Here is a 22,394-nt window from a genome sequence, read left to right as displayed (position 1 = left end):
ATGAGTTTCCTCCATGTCTCCAAAATAGTTGTCAACTCCGGCTACCAATTCATAATTTGAAGTGAACCTTCGTCCACATAGAAAAATTTTCAGTTTTGGGAAAAGATGGAAGTCTGATGGAGCCATATCAGGTGAATAAGGCAGGTGTGCCAACAATTCATATCTTAGTTCATGTAATTTTGCCATGGCGACAGCACATGCGTGCGGGCGCATATTGTCTTGATGGAAGATGACTTTCTTCCTTACTAAACCTGACCTTCCAGGAGGTTAGCCTAGTATTCTCCAGTAATTGCTTGCCCAGTGGGGAGATAACCCACAAACAGAATTCCCTTCGCATTTCAGAACACTGATGCCATGACCTTTCCTGCCAAAGAAATTGTCTTTGCTTTCTTTGGTGGCAGAGAATCAGCATGTTTCCACTGCTTTGACTGTTATTTTATCTCTAGGGTACAGTAGTGCACACAAGTTTCATCTGTGGCCACAAACCAGTGCAAGAAACCTTGGTCATTTCTCCTAGAACAGGGCAAACATTGTTCAGATATGTCCACTCTCATACATTTTTGATCCAGTGTGAACAGTTGCGGCACTCATCTTGCAGATAATTTTTCTCGTTTCTAATTCTTCAGATGACATCTGGCAAGCATGAGCAATTTCATGCACTTTCAACTGGCAATCCTGCATGACCATTTTGTGCACTTTTGCAATGATTTCTGGGGTTGTGACACGTCTTGGCCGACCACTGTGCGGATCATCATCTAAGCACTCACGACCAAATTTAACAACAACAGTTGAATATGAAGGAGCAGAGTCCCCCAGTGTATTATGGAAATCAGCATGAATGTCCTTTGCTTTCATACCTTTCTTTACAAAGTGCTTAATTACTGCTCAAATCTCTATTTCTTCCATCTTCACTAATCACTACACGGAAACGACAGAACCACGTAACCGCCACAGCTCTCTTCCAATAGCACTGACATTGTACATGTTTACAGGCAACAGTCCAATGAACATCTTGTGAACAACTCGTTGCACTAGTGCTGACCTCTTGTGGTGATTCTGAGAACTTTTCAAACCACCCTCGTAGTATTGATTGCACACCTGTGTATGCATTGTCTGTTGTACAAATAAAAATTAATGTTAAACAATCCTGAACAGAAGCTCCATAATTGCCTTAAAAATAGGATTGCTATTAACTACAGAAGTATTTTAAATCTCTTGTCAACAAACAGAGCTGACTTTAAATAAGCCTAACCTCGTTAGCAACTTTTTATCTATAAGACAGGGATCAGGGAACTTTATATCATTATAATAATAATTTATTTTGGAAAAAACCACAAACAGATAATTAATCTGATATATTTAACAGTTGTGCTTGAAATTTAAACTTGGCATTTACAGAACTCTAGGCATTAGTTCCTGAGGAGGGGCAGCCACCTTTTGAGAAATTGCAGGGCCACCAGTCTGAGGATGATTACCTGATCTGGCACTGCAACATTAGCTACCACGGCGTTATTCGGTTGGTACTGTGAGCAGTTTAAAGCAAATGGAAATTACAGCTGAAATTTTTTTCCAAAGAGTGTGCAGCTCTACTGTATGGTTTAATGATGACGTGGTTCTTTTGGGTAAAATATTCTGAATGTAAAATAAACCTCCATTCAGATTTCCAGGCAATAACAACTCAGGAGGATGTCATAAAAAAAATAAAAATGGCTTTCTACACGTCAGAATATGGAATATTAGATTTCTTAATTAGGTAAGTAGGTTAAATAATTTATAAAGGAAAATGAATAGACTGACATTAGATATAATGTACAGTGGTAGGAAGAACTGGCCTACTGGTCAGATGAGTACAGGGTTGTGGTTGTTGTTGTCGTCTTCAGTCCTGAGATGGTTTGATGCTGCTCTCCCTGCTACTCTATCCTGTGCAAGGTTCTTCATCTCCCAGTACCTACTGCAACCTACATCCTTCTGAATCTGTTTAGTGTATTCACCTCTTGGTGTCCCTCTACAATTTTTACCCTCCACGCTGCCCTCCAATACTAGATTGGTGATCCCTTGATGCCTCAGAACATGTCCTACCAACCGATCCCTTCTTCTAGTCAAGTTGTGCCACAAACTTCTCTTCTCCCCAATCCTATTCAATACCTCCTCATTAGTTATGTGATCTACCCATCTAATCTTCAGCATTCTTCTGTAGCACCACATTCCGAAAACTTCTATTCTCTTCTTGTCAGAACTATTTATCGTCCATGTTTCACTTTCAGACATGGCTACACTCCATACAAATACTTTCAGAAACGACTTCCTGACACTATACTCGATGTTAACAAATTTCTCTTCTTCAGAAATGCTTTCCTTGCCATTGCCAGTCTACATTTTATGTCCTCTCTACTTTGACCATCATCAGTTATTTTGCTCCCCAAATAGCAAAACTCATTTACTATTTTAAGCGTCTCATTTCCTAATCTAATACCCTCAGCATCGCCCGACTTAATTCAATTACGTTCCATTATCCTCGTTTTGCTTATGTTGATGTTTATCTTATACCCTCCTTTTAAGACATGGTCCATTCCGTTCAGCTACTCTTCCAAGTCCTTTGCTGTCTCTGACAGAATTACAATGTCATTGGCGAACCTCAAAGTTTTTATTTCTTCTCCGTGGATTTTAATTCCTACTCCAAATTTTTCTTTTGTTTCCTTAACTGCTTGCTCAATATACAGATTGAATAACATCGGAGATAGGCTACAACCCTGTCTCACTAACTTCCCAACCACAGCTTCTCTTTCATGCCCATTGATTCTTATAACTGCCATCTGGTTTCTGTACAAATTGCTCCCTGTATTTTACCCCTGCCACTTTTAGAATTTGAAAGAGAGTATTCCAGTCAACATTGTCAAAAGCTTTCTCTAAGTCTACAAATGCTAGAAACGTAGGTTTGCTTTTCCTTAATCTATTTTCTAAGAGAAGTCGTAGGGTCAGTATTGCCTCACGTGTTCCAACATTTCTACGGAATCCAAACTGATCTTCCCCGAGGTCGGCCTCTACTAGTTTTTCCATTTGTCGGTAAAGAATTCGCATTAGTATTTTGCAGCTGTGACTTATTAAACTGATGGTTCGATAATTTTCACATCTGTCAACACCTGCTTTATTTGGGATTGGAGCTATTATATTCTTCTTGAAGTCTGAGGGTATTTCGCCTGTCTCATACATCTTGCTCACTAGATGGTAGAGTTTTGTTAGGCCTGGCTCTCCCTGGGCTGTCAGTAGTTCTAATGGAATGTTGTCTACTCTGCTCTGTCAAACTCTTCACGCCGTATCATATCTCCTATTTCATCTTCATGTACATTCTCTTCCATTTTTATAATATTGTCCTCAAGAACATCGCCCTTGTATAGATCCTCTATATACTCCTTCCACCTTTCTGGTTTCCCTTCTTTGCTTAGAACTGGGTTTCCATCTGAGCTCTTGATATTCATACAAGTGGATCTCTTTTCTCCAAAAGGTCTCTTTAATTTCCTGTAGGCAGTATCCATCTTACCCCTAGTGGTATGTGTGTCTACATCCTTACATTTGTCCTCTAGCCATCCCTGCTTAGCCATTTTGCACTTCCTGTCGATCTCATTCTTGGGACATTTGTATTCCTTTTTGCCTACTTCATTTACTGCATTTTTATATTTTCTCCTTTCATCAATTAAATTCAATATCTCTTGTGTTACCCAAGGATTTCTATTAGCCCTCATCTTTTTACCTACTTGATCCTCTGCTACCTTCACTATTTCGTCTCTCAAAGCTACCCATTCTTCTTCTACTGTATTTCTTTCCCCCAATCTTGTCAGTCGTTCCCTAACTCCCTGAAGCACTCTACAACCTCTGGTTCTTTTAGTTTAACCAGGTCCCATCTCCTCAAATTCCCAACTTTTTGCAGTTTCTTCAGATTTAATCTACAGTTCATAACCAATAGATTGTGGTCAAAGTTCACATCTGCCCCTGGAAATGTCTTACAATTTAAAAACCTGGTTCCTGAATCTCTCTCTTACTATTATATAATCTATCTGATACCTTCTAGTATCTCCAGGGTTCTTCCATGTATACAACCTTCTGTCATGATTCTTAAACCAAGTGTTAGTTATGATTAAGTTATGCTCTGTGCAAAATTCTACCAGGCACCTTCCTCTTTTCATTTCTTGCCCCCAATCCATATTCACCTACTACGTTTCCTTCTCTCCCTTTTCCTCCTATCGAATTCCAGTCACCCATGACTATTAAATTTTTGCTTCCCTTCACTATTTGAATAATTTCTTTTATCTCATCATCATATACTCCATCAATCTCTTCGTCATCTGCGGAGCTAGTTGGCATACAAACTTTTACTACTGTGATAGGCGTGGGCTTCGTATCTATCTTGGCCACAATAATGCGTTCACTATGCTGTTTGTAGTAGCTTACCCGCATTCCTATATTCCTATTCATTATTAAACCTACTCCTGCATTACCCCTATTTGATTTTGTATTGATAACCCTGTATTCACCTGACCAGAAGTCTTGTTCCTCCTGACACCGAACTTCACTAATTCCCACTATATCTAACTTTAACCTACTCATTTCCCTTTTTAAATTTTCTAACCTATCTGCCCGATTAAGGGATCTGACATTCCACGCTCCGATCCGTAGAACGGCAGTTTTCTTTCTCCTGATAACGTCGTCGTCCTGAGTAGTCCCCGCCTGGAGATCCGAATGGGGGACTATTCTACCTCCGGAATATTTTACCCAAGAGGACGCCATCATCATTTAACCATACAGTAAAGATGCATGTCCTCGGGAGTACAGGGTTATAAATACAAAATCAAATACGCGAATGCATACATGCATCTAACAGTGAATAAGAATGTAGGAATGCAATTAAGCTATTATGAACAGCATAGCGAATGCATTATTTCAGCCAAGACTGACACAAAGTCTACACCCAACTTTATGTGCCAAACACCTCTGTATATGACAAAGAGACTGAAATAATGTACAATGAGATAAAAGAAATTATTTAGGTAGTTTTGAGAGATGCAAAAATATAATTTTGATGGGCAACTGGAATTCAATAGTGGGAAAAGAAAGAGAAGAAAAACATGGACTCAGTGCAAGGAATAAAAGGGGAAGCCACCACATAGAATTTTGGACAGAGCATAAATTAATCATTGCAAACAACAATGTAGGAAAAGACAGATTGCTACTTACTGTAACTAAGACACATTAAGTTGCAGACAGGCACAATTAAAAGGTACAAAGTTTTCACCCACAGCCTTCATCAGTAAAAGGGAGACACACATCTTTCATAGACACAAGCAAGCACACCTCATGCACACATCACTACCAACTCCAGCATCTCTGGCCAGAATGCAACTGTCACGTGGGATGCAAGCAGTAATCTGGAGGGGGCAGGGAAGAGGAAGGGAGGTTGTGGGGCAGGGATGTGGGGAAGAAATGAGCAAAAAAAGGAGAGGAACGTGAAAAGTCAGGCAGATGCATTGGCAGAGGTCAGCAAATAGATATGATGGGAGGTGAGAATGGGGAGATGACAGGTCAGATGGGATGGAAGCTGTTGGGTGGAGGGTGTTGAGACAGTAAGTTACTCTACGTTGATGCCGGGATAATTACAGGATGAAGAATGTGTTTTAAGGATAACTCCCATGCACGACGTAAAGAAAAGCTGTTGGTGGAGGGTAGTGAAGCAGCCATTGAAATCAAGTATGTGATGTTCAGCTGTATGTTGTGCCACAGGGTGGTCAACTTTGCTCTTGGCCACAGTTTGGCAGTGGCTGTTCACTTGATTTCAACACATCTGCCCGTCTTTTCCTGTTCCTCTCCTTTTCACCCCACCTCCATGTTCCAAAACACCTGACGCTGTACCTGCTAGCATTCTACCCCTGCACACTCCACCAGACGGTGCTCACCTCTCTCTGCCCACCCATACACTACTATCCCTTCCCCCTAACCCTCCAGATTGCTGGTTGCATCCCACATGACAGTTGCATTCAGGCCTGAGATGTTGGAGTTGGCAATCATATGTACAGTACATGAGGTGTGCTTGCTTGTGTGCACGAATGGTGTGTGTCTCTCTTTTACTGATGAAGGCTGTGGCAGAATGCTTTATGTAAGTGTCTTAATTGTGCCTGTCTGCTAGTCAATGTGTCTTCTTTACGGTAAGTAGCAATCTGTCTTTTCCTACTAAGCTGATATTCCTACCTGGAGGTTCAATTGTTTAATCATTGGAAACATTTAGTTTAAGGATCATTAAAGAACACTGTATACTTTGAAGAGACCAAGAGACAGAAAAGTTTCAGATTGATTATACAATGGCAAGATACAGATTTCAAAATGAGATTTTTAACTGTAAGATATTTTCAGGGACAGATGTGGACTCTGACCATAATTTATTTGAAAACTTAAGGAATTGCATAAAGGTAGGAAATTAAGGAGATGGGACCTGGACAAGTTAAAAGAGCCAAATATTACTGAGAGTTTCAAGAGGGAATTAGGCAATATTTGACTGAAACAGCGGATGGGAATACACTAAAAGATGAATGGATTAGCACCGAGAGATGAAATAGTGAAGATAGCAGAGGATCAGACAACCACAAAAGATATCCTTTAATAACACAGCAGATATTGAATTTAATTCATGAACAAAGAAAATATAAAAATGCAAAGCAGGCAAAAGGAATACACAAGTCTAAAAAATGAGATTGAGAGAAAGTGCAAACTGGTTAAGCAGGTGTAGTTTCAGGACAAATGCACAGCTGTGGAAGTATACATGTTTATGGGAAGGATAGATGCCATCCATAGGAAACTTAAACATACAGTTGGAGAAAAAGAGAATCACCTGTATGATGATAGCCCACTAATAAGGAAAGAAGAGAAAGTTGATATTTGGAAGGTATATAAAAAAAGGGCTATATACAGGAAATGGACTTGGGGGCACAGGAAGTAAATGAAGATGAGATGAAAGATACTATACTGCAAGAATAATTTGGAAGAGCACTGAAAGACACAAGTCAAATCAAAGCTCCCCGAGTAGACAACATTTCCACAGAATTACTGAGCTCCTCGGGAGACAAGGCTACACATTAGACACACAAAATACCATCAAACTTTGAGAACATGAATTCCAGTAAAAGGCAGGTGCTGACAGGTGTGAATATTACCAATATCAGTTAAATAAGTCATGGTTGAAAAGTACTGAAGTGAATTACTTACAGAGGAATGGAGAAACTGCTAGAGCCAGAATTTGGGAAAAATTAGTTCCGGAGAATCTTAGAAGATAGGTTTATGAAAGGCAAACCTATGTTTGTAACATTTGTACATTTAGAGAAGGATTTTGAGAGTGATGATTGGACAACACTCTTTGAAATTCTAAAGGTGTCTGGGATAAAAAATAAGAAACAAAAGATTATGCACAAATTGCACAGAAACCAGAATGAAGTTATAAGAGTATAGGGACACAAAAAGGAACAAGCAGATGAGAAGGGACCGAGACAAGTTTGTAGCTATTCCCAACATTATTCAATCTATACGCTGAGCAGCATGTGAAGATGAAATTCAGGAAAGGAATTACAGTTCAAGCAGATGAAATAAAAACACTGAGGTTTACTGAAGCAAAGGATTTGGAAGAACTGTTCAACAGAATGGCTAGTGCTACAAAGAGATTATGAGATGAATATCAACTAAAGTACAGCAAAGGTAATGGAATGTAGACAAATTAAATCAGGCAATGCTGATGGAATTAGATTATACAATGAGACACTGAATGTAGTAGATGTATTTTGCTATTTGGATAGGAAAATAAGTGACAACAGCCAATGTATGGAGGGGTAAAACATTACACTGGGCCGTCCACATTCTAAGCGCAAAGCCTGTTGTGGGCAGTCATGAAAATGTAAGATAATGCAACAGCTGATTTTTATTGCCAATAATGTAATGAATATTTCTCCAGCAATCAAAATAAAAATATAACTATTTAATGTAACAACTTTAATGTACAAGGTGCTAGCAGAAACAAATACACACTAACACACAATAAGTTGTTTAACACAGAGCTTTCATTAATTGCTTTTCTGAACCTTGGCCTTTGCAATAATCTCAATGCAATTAAACAGAAAATAATGGAAAATTAAACTATCAGCTCCGAAACTAACATAGATCTCTGGCTATACTACAGATCAGTCGGTCACCCACACATAAAATTCAACCACCGAGACAAAATTACGAGAATTACTGATGTGCGAAGAGCCCTTTCTTCTTTTTTCATTCTTCATGATCTGCTTACAGGAGTTTTTTTTTTCATTAATTTATACAACCCTTTTTAACTGTCTGTGTTAAAATATAGTGTATATTTAAAAACAAAGATGATGTGACTTACCATACGAAAGCGCTGGCAGGTCGATAGAAACACAAACAGACACATACATACACACAAAATTCAAGCTTTCGCAACAAACTGTTGCCTCATCAGAAAAGAGGGAAGGAGAGGGAAAGACGAAAGGAAGTGGGTTTTAAGGGAGAGGGTAAGGAGTCATTCCAATCCCGGGAGCGGAAAGACTTACCTTAGGGGGAAAAAAGGACGGGTATACACTCGCACGCACGCACACACACACACACACACACACACACACACACACACACACACACACACACACACACACACACACACACATATCCATCCACACATATACAGACACAAGCAGACATATTTAAAGACAAAGAGTTTGTCTTTAAATATGTCTGCTTGTGTCTGTATATGTGTGGATGGAGATATGTGTGTGTGTACGAGTGTATACCCGTCCTTTTTTCCCCCTAAGGTTAAGTCTTTCCGCTCCCGGGATTGGAATGACTCCTTACCCTCTCCCTTAAAACCCACTTCCTTTCGTCTTTCCATCTCCTTCCCTCTTTCCTGATGAGGCAACAGTTCGTTGCGAAAGCTTGAATTTTGTGTGTATGTATGTGTCTGTGTTTCTATCGACCTGCCAGCGCTTTCGTATGGTAAGTCACATCATCTTTGTTTTTAAATATATTTTTCCCGCATGGAATGTTTCCCTCTATTATATTAAAATATAGTGTTTTACATATCAATAACAGAAACATCAATATACATCAAAAGCAGAGTGTGAGGGAAAGACCATCCAAAAACACCATTCTTATGTTAGTGGCATGAATACATACGCAATTAACAGCTGTTTGTTGGATACCACATCATATCCTCCCAATGGATGCTGCCAACTTGTTAGAGAGAGTTGTGCAAACATCTTTGCTTTAAACTACGAACAAAAGCAACTTGTGAATGGCCCTTTGTACAGTTTGGCTGTATGGAGGATATAAAATGTAGAACAGAAACGGCAAGAAAAAAAATTTCTGAAAGAGACAATTTGTTGACATCAAATTCAGATTTATATGCTAGGCAGCTCTTTTCTGAGGATATTTGTCTGGAATGTTGCCTTATATCAAAGTGAAACACAGATACAACGCAGCGCAGGCAACAAGAGAATAGAAGCTTTTCAAGTATGGTGCTACCTAAGAATGCTAAACATTAGATGCACAGATTGAATAACTGATGATGAGATAGAGAACAGAACTGGAGAGAAAAGAAATTTGTGGCATTTGACTAAAAGAAGGGATCAGTTGACAGGACACATTCTGAGACATCAGCGAGTCATAAATTTGGCAATGGATGGAAGTATAGGGGTAAAAATTGTAGAGAGAGTCCAAGGTTCAAATAAAGTGAGCATGTTCAAATGGTTGGTTGGTTGCAGTAACTATGCACAAATGGAGAGTTTTGCACAGGATTAGCTAGTATTTAGAGCTGTATAAAACCGTTCTTTGGACTGAAGATGATGACGGTGATGGTGACAATGAAGACAACAACAAAGAAAATGACAACATGCAAATGTTGCCACACAAGTAAAGAATGGAGATGTCACCACAGCTTAACAAAAATATTTGGAAATTTGTGACAGAGCATACACTACCATACTCTTAGCTCAACAGAACGTAAAAAAAAAAACTGACAAACTACAATAGCACACCAACTCCCACAATCATACCTTAGGTATTTTGGAGGACCCCAGAAAATTTTGCTCCTGTGTAAACATGCTTATTATATCAAAAGCTTCTCCCAACTTATTTGATCTTTCAATGCCTAAACAGAAGACAAGAAAAGGACAGCTGAAATCATAGATATTCAATCTGAAACATGCACTTGTACAGGGAGACAGTATTAACGTATCTGACTGCTGCATAAATTGTTAAATCTGAGTCATAGAAAAAAATGTACATATGATGTAGAGAAGAAGTTAAAATTGTTGAAAGCTAATCGCACACATGGCAAGCAGCTACAAAGGAATGGAAAAGAGTACAAGTGGGTGTTATTTATTAGAAGAATACAAGAGCAGAAAACAAAATTATGGGTAAGTACCATTAATGTATGTGTGCTGTAAGAGTTTAAGGATTATTATATGTTTGGATATAATGATAAAACAGGGACAAAAGTGAACAGGCAAATTCACTATCCTCCTATTCCTGAAATGCATTCAACACCGTGCCCACAGATGACAGACAATGGCTATATGTGTGCGAGCTGACTATGTGTGAACCTGTGTCAATGTTTGTCTCTAATTCACATTGCATGGAATTAAAATATTCGTACCTTTGATGACTTATCTTCATTGAAAACAGAAATTATTACTCCCACAAAACCTGGATCCATGACCTGGTACATTGATTGTGTTTGCACATCTGAAACAAATACCATGCTAAAAGGACTACTACAATTAAGTGATGTACTCAATTAAACCATATGAATGACTGAATTATTGTCTTACCCACATGAGATGGCCACACTGTAATATGAGGATGAGAGTGGTACCAACCAATTACTCTCATTGGCTGATTTAACTGGCCAGCCAACTTTTCAGCAAGGTTTGATGCATTTGACAATTGTTCTGGAGAAATTTCCACTCTGTCACGCCGTTTATCTGACCGCCTCAGCATTGCAACAGCTGAAATGTGTGCCACTTTGTGTGAATCAATCTGTGGAATGAAAATTTCAAGTTTCACTTTCTGCAACATATCTGCCATTGGAATATTACTTGTCCCTGTGATACAAAGTGATCTTGACTTTTACTGAATTACTGTCTCAAACTTAAATTTCACAACACAGTTATGTACTGCTACATATAGGCAATAACCTTCCCATTCATATGAACATTGCTTTAAATTAGTTGTATTCAACAGATAACACAAAGTGTGTCACTAGGATTTGGAAAGAAGCCTTGGATGTACATTTTACTTAAGTGCAATACAATAATTGCAAAACTTAAGGTTTTCATGGTCACTTTCTGACAAATTGCCTGTTGTCTGCTATCTCAAGTTCTTTGGCCAATGATTGACCGGTGATTTTTCTGATGTTTTGCCAGCACGAGTAGCTGGCACTGTCAAACCGTCCTCCTCCATTGCTGGTGGTAGATTTGAGTTGAGCTCATGGCTGCAGATTATCTGTACCTGGCAGCCAATGTCCAATTCTGGGAATATACTAAATATTACATACATGTGGAAAAATCTATGCTGGAATGAGTGGACAATCAATCAGCACCAGGGACACGTAACATAAGCAGCACTGCAGGTCAGGGCAAATGGAGAAATTGCTGTGGCAGAGCACCCACTGTTTGAGACCAACCACATAATAAAATTCCCTGATATGGAAGTTCTTGCTAGAGAGAAGTGCTATAACACACATTCGTTCTGGGAAGCTATGAAATCCACAAACTGGCAATAGCTTCAACAAGAAAGAGCAGAGTCTGAAAATGAATAGATCCTGGATTACTGTGTTGCAGCAAATGACTGTTGGAGGTAGCAAGGGGAAAAACGCAATGGTGATGACCACAGAAAAGCCCCTGGGCTTTGGTGTGCCAGATGTAATCTGCAGCCATGAGCTTAACTCCAGTCCATCATTAGCAATGGAGGTTGACACTTTGATAATGCCAGCCATTCACTCATTCTGGTGCAACATTACAAAAATCGTCAAATATCAGCCAAAAACCTGAAACTGAAGTCAAGAGGCAATTTGACTGAAATGACTTCAAATTGTGAAATACTGTTCTATTAACAACAACAACAACAACACATTGTTCAACATCAAATGATTTTGAATATGGCCTAGGTTGGCAAGGGCACAGTTTTTGCAAAACCTTTTGCATTTGCTTCAGCTTGGCACGGGACACACCAGGGTCCCCAAAATATAAAGTGTCACTAGCTCAGAATCAGTTCTGGTGACTGACAGCATCTTGAACTTATTGGTTACAGGGATGCGTATAATATCTTGAGTCTTATGTGGTCCCTGCCTCCCTTCTACACGGACCCTAGACCTAGCACTGACATGACACACACAGTCAAGTGGATGAGTAATGGTAAGTCCTGTACTTCCTGTAGAGTAGACAGCATCCACACCAGAGGATAACACTTGCTGGTACATTGTCTATTCTAGACCTCTCAACACATCCACTCACAGCAGCATCCAACTATATGACTGTAGTCAGGGTGATTTCCAGCTGCTCTTAAAGAGCAACTAACTCATCCTGAGCCCAATAACAGCATTCAAAGTGGGGCTTCAGAGTATATGAGTATTATGTCATTACAAGGCAGCGGCTGATGATAGAACCACAAGAATGTAACATGCTGACGACACTCTCTTGCCAGTATCTTGATGTGTTCATTCCGTGCCAACTGAAAATCAGTATTCATCCATAAAAACTTTAGTTTGCTACACAGTCTATAGATTTATCATTTCTGCTTAAAGACATTGAGTTGTTCTCCCTCTTTAAGTTGAAATTAATACTATTTATTTTCTTTATGATCAATGTTAATTTATTACATGCTGCTCAATAGTACACACTGTTAACTTCATGAAACAAAACAAAAATAAACAAATAAATAAAAATACAGTAGGCCCTGTCACTACAATTGATCAACTCATATAAATAGCTGGATTTAACAATTTTGTGTTAAAATGTAAATGTCATGTGACTATGGCCTCCTGTCGAGTAGACTGTTCGCTGCGTGCAAGTCTTTCGATTGGACGCCACTTCAGCGACTTGGGTGTCAATGGGGATGAAATGGTGATTGGGACAACACAACACCCAGTCCCTGAGCAGAGAAAATCTCCGACCCAGCCAGGAATCGAACCTGGCCCCTTAGGATTGACATTCTGTTGCGCTGACCAGGCAGCTACTGGGGGCGGACAATTTTGTACTGATATGAAATAAATGATCACATAGGCTCAGCAGTAGGTAAAGCAGGTGACATATACTGGTTTACTGATAGCATACAAGGGAAATACCATCAATCCACACAGGAGACTGCTTACAAGACACTTGTGTGACACATCCTAGAAAATTTCTCAAGTGTGTGGGATGTGTATCACACAGAACAAACAGATGGTATCCTGTATACAGAGGACAGCACTTCTCACACAAAAGCTAAGTTGTTCAACAGTCTTTTTGTTGTGCCTGTATGCAATCCAACATCTCAAATATATGGTGAGAAGCAGCCTATCCTTTCTTAATATTGCCATTATTCCATCCTGGATTTTCCACTGTTTGACTGTCCAAACAGTACAAGACATGGAAAAAAATTTATCACTCATAATATGAGACGACCTAATTGAAGAGACAAATGAAATCCTCAAGGATCTACATCCATCAGGTGCCGATGCACAATGCAGAGAAAATGTGGGGTGGGTGGTTTGGGGAGTAAAGGGACCAAACTACAGGGTCATTAGTCCTTTTCCCCGTATTCAAACAGGTCTCAGGTTAGAAACATTCCCAAAAGGAGTCAGAGAAAGCAAAAGGCATAAAACTAACTGGGAACCACACTTCAAGAAAAAATGAAAGAAGCTAGCACAAAGGGGGAAACATACACTAAAAGAAAAAATGTAATGGAAGGTATTAAAATAATATAGCAGATGCTGATTGCAAAAATAAAAAAGGGTGAGCCAGCCATTCTGCAACACACTAAAATCTCCAGCCCAAAAGACAAGGGTAGAGGAACGCAGATAAGGAAAAGACGAACACCAGGGCAAACAAACAGCAAAGAAAGGGCGAGGAAGAGTTAAAATGGAGGGAGGATGGAGGCCTGGGAGAGAAGGCCAGACACACACCCTTAGATTGTGTGATAAAAACCCCCTCACACATAAAACATAAAACTGTATCAGCCACTGATGCACTGTCGCCCAACACCACTGGCAGTGTAACAGGAAGGTTAAAAATCCGCTGCAGAGCAGCTAAAATTGGGCAGTCCAACAAGATGTGGACAACATTCAAGTGGGAACCACAGCAACACTTAGGTGAGCCCTCGCGAACAAGGAGATGGCCATGAGCCAGCCATGTATGGCCGATATGTAGCCGGAAAAGGACAATGGGGAGTGCCTGCTAATGGCTCGCATGGATGACTGCCACCCATTCATTGTCTACTTGATAACAAATAGTTTATTTGGAGTACTGAGGGTGCACTATTCAGTACCCCAGATCCTGAAAACTTTACAGCGTGACCGATAGGAGATCAGTCTCTGGTGGGCCGATCTCCAAATCTGTTTTACTGGTAGCCCGTAGGCCTGTCAGCAAATTCATTACCTGGAATCCCGACATGCCCTGGGACCCAAATGAAGGACACTGAACATCCACTGTTTCTGAGGCCGTAAAGATACTTCTGGATAGTCATTATGAAAGGATGGTAAGAGAAGCACTGGTCGAGAGCTTGCAGGCTGCTTCAGGAGTCACTACAGGTGACTAAAGCCTCACCTGTCAGGAGCGGATATGCTCAAGAGTGCGAGAGATGCCTACCAACTCTGTAGTGAAAACACTGCAGCCATCCTGCAAAGAGCGCTGTTCAGTATGACAAGCATGAGTGCAAGCAAAGCCATCATGACCATTGACCATCAAGCCATTGGTGTAGACTATTTCTGAACCCTGGAACTCATCGAGAATAGAACAAAATTGCCAGCAGAGGGCCTCAGGTGGAACTGAGCCATTTGGGCCTTGCAATAGGTCCAGACAAAGCTGTAGCCAAGGCACGGACCAAGGAGGCATAAGTGAGTAGACCAACAGGAAAGGTGGTAGAGGGAAAGTAGTAGTAGTAGTAGTAGTAGTAGTAGTAGTAGTAATAGTAGTAGTTGTGGTCTTCAGTCCTGAGATGGTTTGATGCAGCTCTCCATGCTACTCTATCCTGTGCAAGCTTCTTCATCTCCCAGTACCTACTGCAACCTACATCCTTCTGAATCTGCTTAGTGTATTCATCTCTTGGTCTCCCTCTACGATTTTTACCCTCCATGCTGCCCTCCAATGCTAAATTTGTGATCCCTTGAAGCCTCAGAACATGTCCTACCAACCGGTCCCTTCTTCTTGTCAAGTTGTGCCACAAACTCCTCTTCTCCCCAATTCAGTTCAATACCTCCTCATTAGTTATGTGGTCTACCCATCTAATCTACAGCATTCTTCTATAGCACCACATTTCGAAAGCTTCTATTCTCTTCTTGTCAGAACTATTTATCGTCCATGTTTCACTTTCAGACATGGCTACACTCCATACAAATACTTTCAGAAACGTCTTCCTGACACTATACTCGATGTTAACAAATTTCTCTTCTTCAGAAATGCTTTCCTTGCCATTGCCAGTCTACATTTTATGTCCTCTCTACTTTGACCATCACCAGTTATTTTGCTCCCCAAATAGCAAAACTCATTTACTATTTTAAGCGTCTCATTTCCTAATCTAATTCCCTCAGCATCACCCAACTTAATTCGACTACATTCCATTATCCTCGTTTGGCTTTTGTTGATGTTCATCTTATATCCTCCTTTTAAGACACTGTTCATTCCATTCAACTGCTCTTCCAAGTCCTTCGCTGTCTCTGACAGAATTACAATGTCATCGGCGAACCTCAAAGTTTTTATTTCTTCTCCATGGATTTTAATTCCTACTCCAAATTTTTCTTTTGTTTCCTTTACTGCTTGCTCAATATACAGATCGAATAACATCGAAGATAGGCTACAACCCTGTCTCACTAACTTCCCAACCACAGCTTCCCTTTCATGCCCACTGATTCTTATAACTGCCATCTGGTTTCTGTACAAATTGCTCCCTGTATTTTACCCCTGCCACTCTTAGAATTTGAAAGAGAGTATTCCAGTCAACATTGTCAAAAGCTTTCTCTAAGTCTACAAATGCTAGAAACGTAGTTTTGCCTTTCCTTAATCCATTTTCTAAGAGAAGTTGTAGGGTCAGTATTGCCTCACGTGTTCCAACATTTCTACGGAATCCAAACTGATCTTCCCCGAGGTCGGCTTCTACCAGTTTTTCCATTCGTCTGTAAAGAATTCGCGTTAGTATTTTGCAGCTGTGACTTATTAAACCGATGGTTCGGTAAATTTCACATCTGTCAACACCTGCTTTCTTTGGGATTGGAACTATTACATTCTTCTTGAAGTCTGAGGGTATATAGCCTGTCTCATACATCTTGCTCACCAGATGGTAGAGTTTTGTCAGGACTGGGTCTCCCAAGGCCGTCAGTAGTTCTAATGGAATGTTGTCTACTCCCGGGGCCTTGTTACGACTCAGGTCTTTCAGTGCTCTGTCAAACTCTTCACGCAGTATCGTATCTCCCATTTCATCTTCATCTACATCCTCTTCCATTTCCATAATATTGTCCTTAAGTTCATCGCCCTTGTATAGACCCTCTATATACTCCTTCTGCCTTTCTGCTTTCCCTTCTTTGCTTAGAACTGGGTTTCCACCTGAGCTCTTGATATTAATGCAAGTGGTTCCCTTTTCTCCAAAGGTCTCTTTAATTTTCCTGTAGGCAGCATCTATCTTACCCCTAGTGATATACACCTCTACATCCTTACATCTGTCCTCTGGCCATCCCTGCTTAGCCATTTGGCACTTCCTATCGATCTCGTTTTTGAGGCGTTTGTATTCCTTTTTGCCCGCTTCATTTACTGTGTTTTTATATTTTCTCCTTTCCTCAATTAAATTCAATATTTCTTCTGTTACCCAAGGATTTCTACTAGCCCTTGTCTTTTTACCTACTTGATCCTCTGCTGCCTTCACTACTTCATCCTTCAGAGCTACCCATTCTTCGTCTACTGTATTTCTTTCCCCCATTCCTGTCAATTGTTTCCTTATGCTCTCCCTGAAACTCTGTACAACCTCTGGTTTAGAGGGAAAGTGTTGAGTGCCATAAAAAGTAACCGGACACGGACTGCAATTGGAATCCTCAATCTGGGCTGCCGGTGCGTGAGATAAATCGCTGTGTTAAGCCAAAAGGAGACAGTGATCAGGATTTTTTTTAATTTTATTATGGTTTTAGGGTGCAAAACTGCTACAGTCATAAGTAACCATTCTGTGGCTTAGTGAAGGTTAAAAAAACAGAAATTTACATCAGCAGCAATGGGGGCGAAACTCAAGGAGAGAAACTAAAAACAGAAGGAAATCGTAGGAAATTGCTATTTGTTTTCCCCGGAAAGAGCTTCTAATGACCGATGTCATCACACTAACACTGATAAACTCAAGGACGTGATCGGCTTAGCGCATGTCATCTGCTAAAAGGAAAGATATATCAAGCGACAGCTGTAAACGGGTGCATAGCGGATTTAAATAGGGGCACTGAAGTAAAAGGTGTTTCATCGTCAACAAATGAGAGCAATGGGGACAAAGCATGGCAGGATCACCACTTACAGGATGCCAATGGCCAACAAGACAGTGCCCAATCGGAGTCTAGTTAAAATAATTACCTCCTCCCAACGATGAGGCCGGGAGGAAGAGGTCCAAGCACATGGAAGAGGTTTTACATCCTGTAATTTACTATCGGCAAGTGCAGACCAATGTATGCACCATAAAAGAGAAACACAAAAACATAAAATGCTCTGTAGATTTGCAAAGGGAACCATGAGAACAGCAGGCCGAGGAAGAGAGATTGCAGCCTTTGCAGCTATAATCGGCTGCCGCATTTCTGTGGATACCAACATGTCCCCAGATCCAGAGGAATGCCAAAGAGATGCCACTCAAGTGGAGCATGTGGAGGCAGTCCTGAATCCGGTGGACCAGAGGGTGGACGATCATAAAGAGCTTGGAGGTTGGGAAGAGAGCTGAGCGAATCCACGCATATAGCAACGGATGTATTGGACAGTGTAACAACATAGATTAAAGGTCGACCTGCGACAGCAATCACACAACTTGCATACGGGCCGCTAGATGCCACCGCGAGCGCTAAGAGTGCATTGCGATCGCAGGCGCGCGTGTTGTGTACGGACCCCGAGGTGCCGCCACGAGTGCAACCGTATATAAGTGCCGACCGAGTTCGGCCAGCTCTCATTTTGTTGGCATCTCATTTTTGCCTATTCTCTTATTTGCTTAGCTCTTATTCATTTATGGCTTATGTTATTGTGCTCTCTTTCAGACATTCTGATTGTTTTGATTTACTCCCAATTGAGAAGTGTTCATTTTGGCGTTTCACTTTTGCATATTTCTCATTTTGCTAATAATATGCTCCTTAGCTTTTTACAGTTGAATTGATTAACATAGCCTCATGTGCTGTTTGTTCATTTTAGCCTGTTCATATTTTGATGTTCTTTGAATACTGTAATAATTATCGGAAGCATTTCTTCCCTTAAACTTGTGTAAAGTATTCTCGATGTAGGATTTCTTCTGTGACACAGGTGTAAGGCTTTGAATATAAATTATATAAGAAACTTTGCTTTAAAAGGAATTTATTTTTTCAGTTTGTACTACATCAGACAACTATTTTGTGATATGAGGGAGAAATTTGAGGGGCGAACCCATGGAAATAGTCTTAAGTGATCCCGTTTAAAAATAAAAATTTGTGTGACACTGGATGTGACACTGCAGGCACCGAAAATTTATATATATAAAACATATACGTCACAACAGCCTATATGCACTTCCAACACCAAAGGTGGTCTCTGAGCTGTCAGTGTAAATAAATGTGGCATCCTCCATTTGTGCACATAGAGCAGCAAATGCCCGACGATAAACTATGGGGAGTGGGGGGTACTATCCTCAGGAAGCTGACAAAGGTCATGGAGAAGGCAGTTCCGGGGGTTAAGCAAAGGTGGCGCCGTACCCCGATTTGTCAAGAAAGCTCTAGGAGATTGGAAGGAAAGGGAACGTAGCAATTGATGGAAGCAGACTCCCAGTGGTAGTAGAGAGGAAGGGCAGCCTGCATACCCTAAATCCAAGGAGGCGTCGAAAAAAAGTGCATGGGTCAGATGAGCAGGCATGGAAGACAGATGACTAGCGTAAAGACTCAGAAGGACAGATCACCAATTGGACAGTGGAGGTTCAGCAGCCTCAGTGTAAAGCTGCAGGGCTGGTATAAAAAGCTCCAGATGCTAACCGCAATCCACGATGGTGGACAGAGTTTAAACACTGAGTAATAGACAGCCATGCAGAGGAGTAAAGTATACTTCCATAGGCCAATTTCGAGCACACTAAGGCGTGATATAGGTGGAGGAGGACCACTTGGTCTGCTCCCCAGGAGGTACCTTTCAGAACACAGAGGGTGTCAAGGGATCACAGACAGCGAGCCGAAAGATATGAAACATGACAAGACCAGCACAGTTTTCTGTCAAACATAAGTCCCAAGAATATGGTGACGTCCGGGAATGGATGGTTAACAGGGCCTAGATGTAGGGAAGGCAGATAAAACTCTGTACTACGCCAAAAATTTACACAGACAGTATTACTGGGAGAAAATTGGAAGCCAGTTTTGATGCTCCATGAGTGGAGGCATTCGAGACACCCTTGAAGACGTCGTTCAAGAAGGCTTGTCCGTTGAGAGCTGTAGCAGATTATAAAATCATCGACAAATAGGGAGCCAGAGACATTGGGAAGGAGACAATCCATAATTGGATTTATAGCAATGGCAAATGGTAAAACACTTAGCACGAAGCCCTGGGAGCCTTTGGAGAAAGAACAGGAGAGAGTAGTGTTTACCCGCACCTTAGATGTGCACTGTGTCATAAATTCATATATGAAAAGAGGTAGCCGACCTCAAAAGCCCCAAGAGAACAGTGTGCGGAGGATGCCTGTCCTCTAACAGGTATTGTACCCACTCTCCAGATCAAAAAATATAGCTACCCTTTGGCATTTCCTGAGAAAATTGTTCATGATATAAGTGGAGAGAGCAACAGGGTGGTCAACTGTAGAACGATGCTTTCAGAAACTGCACTGGGGAGGTATTAAAATATTTTGTGACTCCAGCCACCAGCCTAAACAGCAATTTACCATATGCTCCAAAATCTTACTTACACAACTCATGTGAGAGATAGCTAGAGGGGAGAAGTTTGTCCTTTCCAGGTTTTAGAAAAGTAATGACGATAGCTTCCTGCCACCTTCTGGGAAAGATTACTGTTAGTCCAAATTCAATTATAAATGCGAAGGAGGAAATGCAGACTATGGTGTGACAAATGCAGCAACATTTGGACATGGATGCCATCCGGTCCTGAGGCAGAAGAGCAAGAGGAAGTGCGTGCACATTGGAGTTCCCACATAGAAAAAAACGGTATTATAGCTTTCGCGATTTTGAGAGGACAAAGTAAGAGGCTGCACTTCTGTTGCTCGTTTCTTTGGAAGAAAGGCTGACGGGTAATTTGAAGAGCTTGAAATCTCAGCAAAGCGTTGACCCAATGCGTTATAAATTGCAACTGGGTCCACTAAGGTATCCTGTACGACAGTTAGCCCAGAGATCAGGGAGAAACTAGACGTGCTGGTATCAGTCGAATTCGATTCCAAACTACAGATGAGGGAGAGAAGGTATTGAAGGAGATCCAGCTTGCCTTCTTGCTATCACGTATGATGCGACGACATCGCACACAACTGCTTATAGCAGAAACAGTTGGCAAACGTATGATGATGGCGGAAAAAGCAAAGAGCACGTCTCTGCTCGCGTATTGCGTCACGGCACGCCTCGCTCCACCAAGGAACTGGAGGATGCCGGGGCAAAAAGGAGGTACGAGTACTGAATGTTCCGCGGCTGTAAGAATAACTTCCGTAACATGAGTGACCTGATTGTTGATGTTAGGAAATTGATGGTCATCAAAGTGTCCAATTGGCTTGGGAATACTGCCAGCGTCTTAAGGCGCAAAGGTGGCAGTTGTGGCTGTAATTGAAGGACACATGGAAAATGGTCACTTGAGTGTGTATCAGCAAGACCAAACCACTCAAAGCACCGACCTAGCTGAACAGTACTGGCCGAGAGATCAAAATGAGAGTAGGTTGACGTGGAGGCAGACACAAATGTAGGTTCCCCAGTGTTGAGGCAAACAAGATCGGCTTAGTGGAAGAGGTCAATCAATAGGGAGCCTCTCAGACAAGGACACGGAGATCCCTAAAGTGGGTGGTGGAAGTTGAAGTCCCCAACCAGCAAATTGGGGGGTGGGAGCTGACCAAGGAGATGAAGGAGATTGGTTCTTGCCAGTGGTATGGACAACGGAATGTATATAATGCAAAGAGAGAAGGCGTATCCAGAAAGGGAAAGACATACAGTGACAGCTTGGAAGGAATTGTGTAAGAGGATTGGGTTATAATGGATAGTATCATGGAGAAGAATCATAAGTTCCCATGCGCCGGAGCCCCATCAACAAAGGGGAGATCGAACCGGACAAATTGGAAATGAGGGAAGAGAAAAGTGATCATGAGAACGTAGCTTTGTTTTCTGAAGACAGAAGGTGACCAGGGAGTGGGATTGTAAGAGGATCGACAATTCATCCCGATTGGAGTGAATTCTGTGTATATGCCAATGGATAACTGACAGAGTGGACGGAAAAGGGAAAAATCTCACCACGGTTGCCATCAACTCAGCAACCACTGAGAGCCGGTGGCACGGAATGGCATTCACCCAGAGGCAGAAGATCCCAAACCATAGGTTGTTCGGTGGCAGCTCCCGCCACCAGCGATTGGCTAGTTGACTGGCTGCCATCGGTGCATCTCGGCGACACGGAAGACGGCTGTGGGCGGCTACTGCTGGGTGGCGCTGTAGAAGAGACGTACCATGGCAGAGAAGGAGAGGAACTGTATTTCTTAAGAGCCTTCTTGGAAGCAGGACGTTGAGATGAAGGACAAGTCACTGGTTGTGAGGTCTGGGTAAGTAAAAAATCTTCACAAGTAGTCTTTTTTGGTAGTCCGGGCACCCGATTTTGGGGCCCATGATTTAGCAGGAGCCGATGAAGGTTGATATTGGGGAGGGCTGGCTGATCTGAACATTGTAGTGCTAAAGATGAGATCACAAGTCTGCACAAGGTTGAGGAGAGGCGAGGACAGTGCTATAATTACCCACTGGC

The 22,394-nt window shown here is 41.4% G+C and overlaps 1 protein-coding gene across 4 annotated transcripts in view; it reads right to left on the bottom strand.

The window, feature by feature from the left end:
• The window catches only part of LOC124595253 (lys-63-specific deubiquitinase BRCC36-like), a 46,315-nt gene that overhangs the window by 20,854 nt on the left and 3,067 nt on the right, over positions 1 to 22,394 (bottom strand). For all 4 annotated transcript variants that reach the window (XM_047133920.1, XM_047133917.1, XM_047133918.1 and 1 more), the window contains 2 exons: positions 10,866 to 11,073; positions 10,691 to 10,779 (listed from right to left, as the gene is read on the bottom strand). In XM_047133920.1, the coding sequence (XP_046989876.1) occupies positions 10,691 to 10,779; positions 10,866 to 11,034 (258 nt within the window). In that variant the 5' untranslated portion in view covers positions 11,035 to 11,073. The remainder of the gene's footprint in view (positions 1 to 10,690; positions 10,780 to 10,865; positions 11,074 to 22,394) is intronic.

This window comes from Schistocerca americana, chromosome 2, assembly GCF_021461395.2.
Source record: "Schistocerca americana isolate TAMUIC-IGC-003095 chromosome 2, iqSchAmer2.1, whole genome shotgun sequence".
In the NCBI taxonomy this organism is placed as follows: Eukaryota; Metazoa; Arthropoda; class Insecta; order Orthoptera; family Acrididae; genus Schistocerca; species Schistocerca americana.
The sequence above is the reverse complement of the archived record's forward strand: the minus strand, read 5'-3'. Positions and strand labels throughout refer to the sequence as shown.